General features: G+C 29.1%; 1 protein-coding gene across 3 annotated transcripts in view; it reads left to right on the top strand.

The window, feature by feature from the left end:
• Positions 1-3,528: 3,528 nt before the first annotated feature.
• The window catches only part of LOC100817131 (kinesin-like protein KIN-7C, mitochondrial), a 31,336-nt gene continuing 28,280 nt past the window's right edge, over positions 3,529-6,584 (top strand). For all 3 annotated transcript variants that reach the window (XR_001384411.3, XM_014766413.3, XM_006575108.4), the window contains exons 1-2: positions 3,529-3,934; positions 4,107-4,204. Coding sequence is in view for 2 of the 3 variants with exons in the window: in XM_014766413.3 (XP_014621899.1) it covers positions 3,678-3,934; positions 4,107-4,204 (355 nt within the window). In the remaining variant the exon portion in view is untranslated. The remainder of the gene's footprint in view (positions 3,935-4,106; positions 4,205-6,584) is intronic.

The following is a 6,584-nucleotide window of genomic DNA, read 5'->3' as shown; positions in this document are numbered from 1 at the left end:
CAAATCATGTTAACAATTTTTTTTTATGTTTTCGTCCTTTTGTATCGTGTAGGCTCTTTCATTAACGATAACATACAAAAGTTAACATATGCATGAATTTGTCGCACTTTTTTTACTTTTGAGGACTAAAATTTAAATTTTCATCTTTCAAGGACAAATTTATTCGCGCTCTACACATTTAGTGATGAAAATGACGATTTCTCTTTTTTTAAAAGAAAACAAAATATTGTTACTAATATTATAAATTTATTTGGATATATAATTTTAATTAACTTTGTCTCACAAATATTACTTAGTAATATCACGAAGTTATTCACCATCATGTATGATTTACTATGTGTATAAATATAATTAACTTAGTTTTGTAAGAGGTCAAAAGTAAATGAAGATAATTGTGTACACTTAATGATGCAATTAATATTGAAATGTCTATGGATAATTAATTTTATTTTATAAGTGATTAATATAGTCATAAGATTATTATTTTTTGTTTTAACTCCCAATTCATTATTAAAAAGAAATCTTGACTAATCAAAATTTAATAATAAAATAAGTAAAATTTAATTAAGAATTATTTCTGATAATAATCAGATGATACCTGAATCATTCAATTTGAATTAATATAATTTTATTGAAATGTTTAATATAATTAATGTCGCTTCACAAGTAATTTTTATTAATGATAATATAATTTTATATTGTCATGTTTATTTATCGTTAACCACTTAAAAAAATGTTCCCTTAAAAAATATGTTCGAGTGGATGTTGAATTTACATGAGCCAGAGGAAGGATAAACTTTTTTTCCAATGAAAACTTTGGTAAAGGAGTTAATCTCAATTTTTTAAAACTTAAATTAGATTACCTATAAATATAATAGAAGATAAATACATGTTTAAATGGAAGCAAAGAAAATAAAGAAGAAAGGTTATACGTATAAAAATATTTTTTTTTATTGAGTAAAGAAAAAAAAAGGAAAAAAATGATTTTTAAAAATGAAAAAAAGTTTTCAAAATTTCAATTTTTATTATTTTTTTTCCTATAAACATGATTTCTTTATTAATATATTAATTAAGATTTACATTCTTACTTTTTTTTTTATAATATGCTTTCCAAAAATAACGCGACAGACCTTGATGTCCGTTTCCGGCAACGTACAACCAAATAAAATAATTAGTTTTTGAATATTTTGTTTATTGGTACAGTTGAAGGGGTCAATTTGTCTATTAATGACAGACAAAGGGTCTTGTGGTGTAGCAGAATTTAAAATCTATTTTGGCAGAAAAGCTCGAATACCAATGTTACCAACCAACAACATTCACTCAGTGACACTCTCTAAACAAACAATAGCGCCATTACCATACCACATCGCTCCACTTACACCACAAACCACTGTTGAGTGTTGTCCTGGCTCCACACTCCCATTTCACCCCCATAAAATAATTCATCGTTACTTATTGTTTAAAGATTAAATCTCTTAATTTATCTTTAAAAAAATTTCATTATTTATTTATTTATTGTGATATGCAATTTATAACCAATAAATTATTGATTTAAATGGAGTGGAATTCCAGTTTCTTAAACAAGTTTTTTAGATCTCATGATAAAAACCATACCAAAAAAATGATATTCTATTAAACTCAATAGATATTAATTATTGATAAAATTAAAGAATATTTTTAACAATAACATAATAAAAAATGTTAATTACTATCCTTAGTATTGATTAAGAAATTAATTTTTTTAACTAAAATATATAAAATTACATTATTCATGATTTTTTTTACGTTCTCTTATGATTTTTATAAAAATATTTACTTTTTTAATATTATTTAATTAATGTCTTAAAAATAATGATTAACAGAACCCTAACGAAATTATCCCAAAAAATACATAATTTGTAATCGAATGTGTGGATCAATTAACATGCAAATTTTCTACCTTAATTAACTAATAATCTTTAATTCACATATAAATATGTAACTTTATTAAATACTTAACTTTGTATTTATACAGTGATAATTTCAGTTCAAAGAATTTTGCTTTTAGCATAGAATAGACAAAATACACAATTTGTATATAAAAAAAAAAACACAATTTATAGTGTTAAGCTATGAGTCTTCTCCTCAAAAAAAAAAAAAAAACTACGAGTCTTCTTATGCTCTTGATTAAGCATTCTTAATATTCTTTTTCTTATATGCTTTAGAGATGTATTTCACAATTGATAAGAAAAAAAAAAACAGATATGTATTTCACACTTAACTAACAATTAGTTAAAATTTTCTCTATTACAATTTCAAATTACATTTATTTTATTTTTATAGATATAGGTAATCCTTTTTATGCAAGACTAGTTAAATGGGAAAAGAAAGTAGAGATTGACCTGCTTTGTATATACTTGATATTCTTAATTATGTATTTATTTCAATTTATTATCTTTTATCACTATCTTTAAATTAAATTTTGATACTTTTTAAAAAATGGTTAGTATTTAAAAATTACCTTATATTATTATGATTACTATTATTATTTCAATTATTGATTGTAAATCTAAAATACAACTTTATATATTTAAAGATATTTATTATTACAAATTTCAATTATAATAAAATTTATACATACAATTACAAATAAATTTATGAACATACTAAAATAGTAGTGAATTTTTCAAAAAATAAAATTTTTAATAATATTTTGAGCAATACATGTTTGAACTTTTTTCAAATTATTCATCACACTATTCCTTTTTCTGTTTTTATATGAATATTTCCAAAAACATTATAGTGAATTTTTTTTATATGTTATATTAGCATAGAAAAAAATTATTAAAATGATATTCTAAAAAGTTTTGTATAATCATTCAATTATAATTCATCATATATAATAAGTTTGTTAATCTTTAAAATTATTATCTTAAAATAAGTCAAACGATAATAATTAAATGATAAGATAAAATTATTATTTTATTCTCTTATTAATGCATAACTCATATTATCCTTTAATTATATATTACACTAGTACTTTCACAAGAAATGTTATTGTGATGATAAAAAAAAGAGATATTTGTACCATTTTAAAAAATCTCATGGATGATTATTATAATTTATTCTAATTTTTTTAATCTATCTTTTTTATTTCATTTATTATATGCCATAATAATTAAAAAAATAAACCCAAAAATAATATTATATAAATTATTGTATGAATATCACATTCCATCTAAAAACTTATATCAGAAAATCTAATTCAATCTATTGAAAAATATATATGAATTATTATAAATTTTTTATATTCTCTTTAATTTTTATGAATAAGAAACATCTAAAAATTAATTCTTTTAACGTATAATTGATCTAAATAAAACTTATTCAAACTTCTTAAACAATCAAGATGAATAATAAATACTTTATATCAATAATATAATTTATAAAAAAAATCCTTTTTTTTCCCTACACAATCATCATCATGGGACTAAAGTTTGGCTTTTATTTAAAATTTAAAAGATACTAAAAAGTAATTAAAAAATCAAAATAAATTGTGCCCTTTTTGGAGGGAGAAGACAGAGTCCAAACTCCAAAGTCTCTGCATTTCCATGGCCGGCACGTGATCCATTCACTCTCTCTCAAATTCTCACTCTCTCTCACACCTTCTTCCACCTCTCACCTCTCTTTCTCCGTCAATGTCTTCCGCTGCCCGCTCCTCCCTAAGAGCCTCCGTCTCGCCGCTCCGCTCAAGGAAGTCGCCGGCGGGAGCCGTCAAACCCGCTGGAAGACCTACCACTCCGTCGTCGTCCTCCACCGCTTCGAGGCCGTCCTCCTCTGCCGCGTCGAGGCCTTCGTCGAAGGCGTCAGTCTCTCCGGTGACTACCGCCGCCGCGCCTGACGTCAGCAAGGCGAAGGAGAATGTCACTGTCACCGTCCGGTTCCGTCCCCTCAGGTATAAAAGTTCATTAACGACTTGTTGACTGTATTTTTTATTTTTATTTTTATTTTTAATTCGTATGCTTTTTTAGTTTTTTTTAAAGGCCAATATTAATGGTTAAATAGTTAGTTTTTTTAGTTATTATTAATATAATTAATTTTGCGGTTATTGTGCGTGTTTTGGTTAGTGGGAGAGAAATTAATAAAGGGGACGAGGTGGCGTGGTATGCGGATGGAGACAGTATAGTCAGAAATGAGTACAATCCTTCCGTTGCTTATGGTTTTGGTTAGTATTTTTATTTTTTTATTCTCTAATTATTACTAATTTGTAATTACTAATTGTTCACACACTAAAAAGGGTTTGATTTTTTAGGCTAAAATATGTTTCTAATACTTAGAAATATGAAAATATTCGGTTTCGTCCTGGAAAATTTTTTGTTTTATTTTCGTCCTCATATTTTATAAATGTGTCATTTTTTGGTTTCAAGCCCGGTTCGATTATATCTAATCTTAAACGATATTATTTTTTATTTTAAAATTTAAAATACGAATTATGAGGTTGAAACTCATCACAAATTGTATAAAAGATAAAAAATACAGTAATATAGTTTGTGGCGTTTTTTAACTGCCACAAGTTGTATATAAATATGAAAAAAAAAAAACAAGCCACCAGCTGAACCATCACCACCACACCTGAAGCAAACAACCACCACCTCCAACCCAAAAGCCCACCATCTTTAAGTAGCCAAGCCAAATCCTAACTCCCAAATCAGAAATCTCAAATTTTCCAACTTTACCGTCTCTCATTCTCTTCCTCTGGGTACAATACTAACTCGCATCGGAATGATTCACAAATTAAGAGTGTGTTTGGATGAGACAATTTAAAATTTTAAAAATTTCAAATACTTTAATTGAAATTTTGTCATTTTCAAAATTTTGTGTTTGGATAAAGAAATTAAATTTTTTCTTTTTCAAAATTGGTTCCAATTTTGACCCATCCACACCGCAAAATGATTGCATGAAATTGAAAAGATTCTCTCCGACCTTCATCACCAGCCCCTCGATTCACTTCTCCGTTGCCATGTTTAGCGACGACAATGATGCCAGATCTTCCACCGACGGGGGGGGGGGGGGGAGGGATTGGGTTTTTTTGGCCGAATATTTTAAATCAGGCATGGTTTTACCCCAAAAGGAAAATAATGGGACCAAACCCCAATAAAAAACCCCAAATCCATGGATTGGAATCGAGATTAAGAAACAAAATAAAAAACACAAACCAATGACAAAATCTGATTCAAGAAACCCTAGATTAGAGAAGAAGAAAAAAAAGTAGAGATGAGAAATCAACGAACTAGAGAGAGCGACGAAACTGCCAAAGTGATAGTGAGGGAGGGTCAAGCGAAAGTGTGAGGGAGGGTCCAATGAGAGTGTGAGGAAGGATCGGAGGAGCCAATGAGAGTAGTGAGAATTTTGAAATCCTCTCCTTTTTAGTCAGGAATTAAAATTCCTTAATTTTAGTTAACTGAAACTTTTGTTTAAAATTTCTTAAATTTTAAAAATTTTCAAATAAAATATCCAAACACCAAATTTTATCTTAAAGAATTTTAAATTCTTGTTTAAATTACTTTCCCTGTTTTAAATACTCTATCCAAACATACTCTAAATGAATTTCGAATGCACCTGCAATTGGCGATCAATCTGCATGGCGGGATCCTTCATGGTGTGGTCGCGCATGTTGAAATTGAGGGACGAGAAGAAGGGCACTAAGAAGGCCTGGGCATGGCGAGTGTCAGTGTCGTGAGGGTTGGTGCTGAGACGATCTTCGAGGACCCTCTCGACTTCGTCCTCAGTGAGGGCAGTGCCAGTGTCAGGGGCAGGGGGAGTGAGTAGGGCAACAATGATGGCAGGGTGTGGTGGAAACGCATGAGTAAGGCGGTGGCAACGATGAGGATGCAGGTGGTTTTGACAATGGGGGAAAGGAATGAGTTTAGGGTTTGGAGGAGGGGGGGTCATTTTGGGAGGTGGCTTTGATGGAGGGTAACCTGAATGATGAGGAAGAGGGTAAGTGAGGTGGTGGGAGGGAGAAGAAGGAGGAGGAGGAGAGAGAAAGGGGTTTCTGGCGAAGAAGAGGAGAGAAGGAGAGAAAGAGTTCTTCTTCTTTAGGAGAAAGAAAGGAGTTTCCAGTGAAGAAGAAGGAGAGAAAGAGTTTTTAACATGTGTCAATATTTAATTGGCTAATGGACCGACTTGCCTGCACAGTCAATGCACAGGTAGGCTTGGAGTTGACCGAGTATGACTTCTGGCCAAAAAACAACACATTTATAAAATACAAGTATGAAACACAAACCAAAAATTTTGCAGGGACGAAAACCGAACATTTTCATATTTTCGAAGATTAAAAACATATTTTAGTCAATTTTTTATTATGCACCATGAGTGTAAGCTTTTTGTACACACATTAAAATTTTCTATAATGTGGATTAATAAGAAATCATGCTAGGAATGACTTTTAGGTCTTTATTATTTATTATTTATTATTTAAGTGCATACGCTATTTTGAAACTCTATTATTACTAGTTACTACTATTATATAGCATTTTTTGGTAATTATATACGTTCATTCTTTCATTTGAAATGCTTTTGTTCGAAAAGGAGAAACAAATAAA

The sequence above is a fragment of the Glycine max genome, chromosome 13 (genome assembly GCF_000004515.6).
Source record: "Glycine max cultivar Williams 82 chromosome 13, Glycine_max_v4.0, whole genome shotgun sequence".
NCBI classification, from domain to species: Eukaryota; Viridiplantae; Streptophyta; class Magnoliopsida; order Fabales; family Fabaceae; genus Glycine; species Glycine max.
This window is presented reverse-complemented; position numbering and strand designations above follow the sequence as displayed.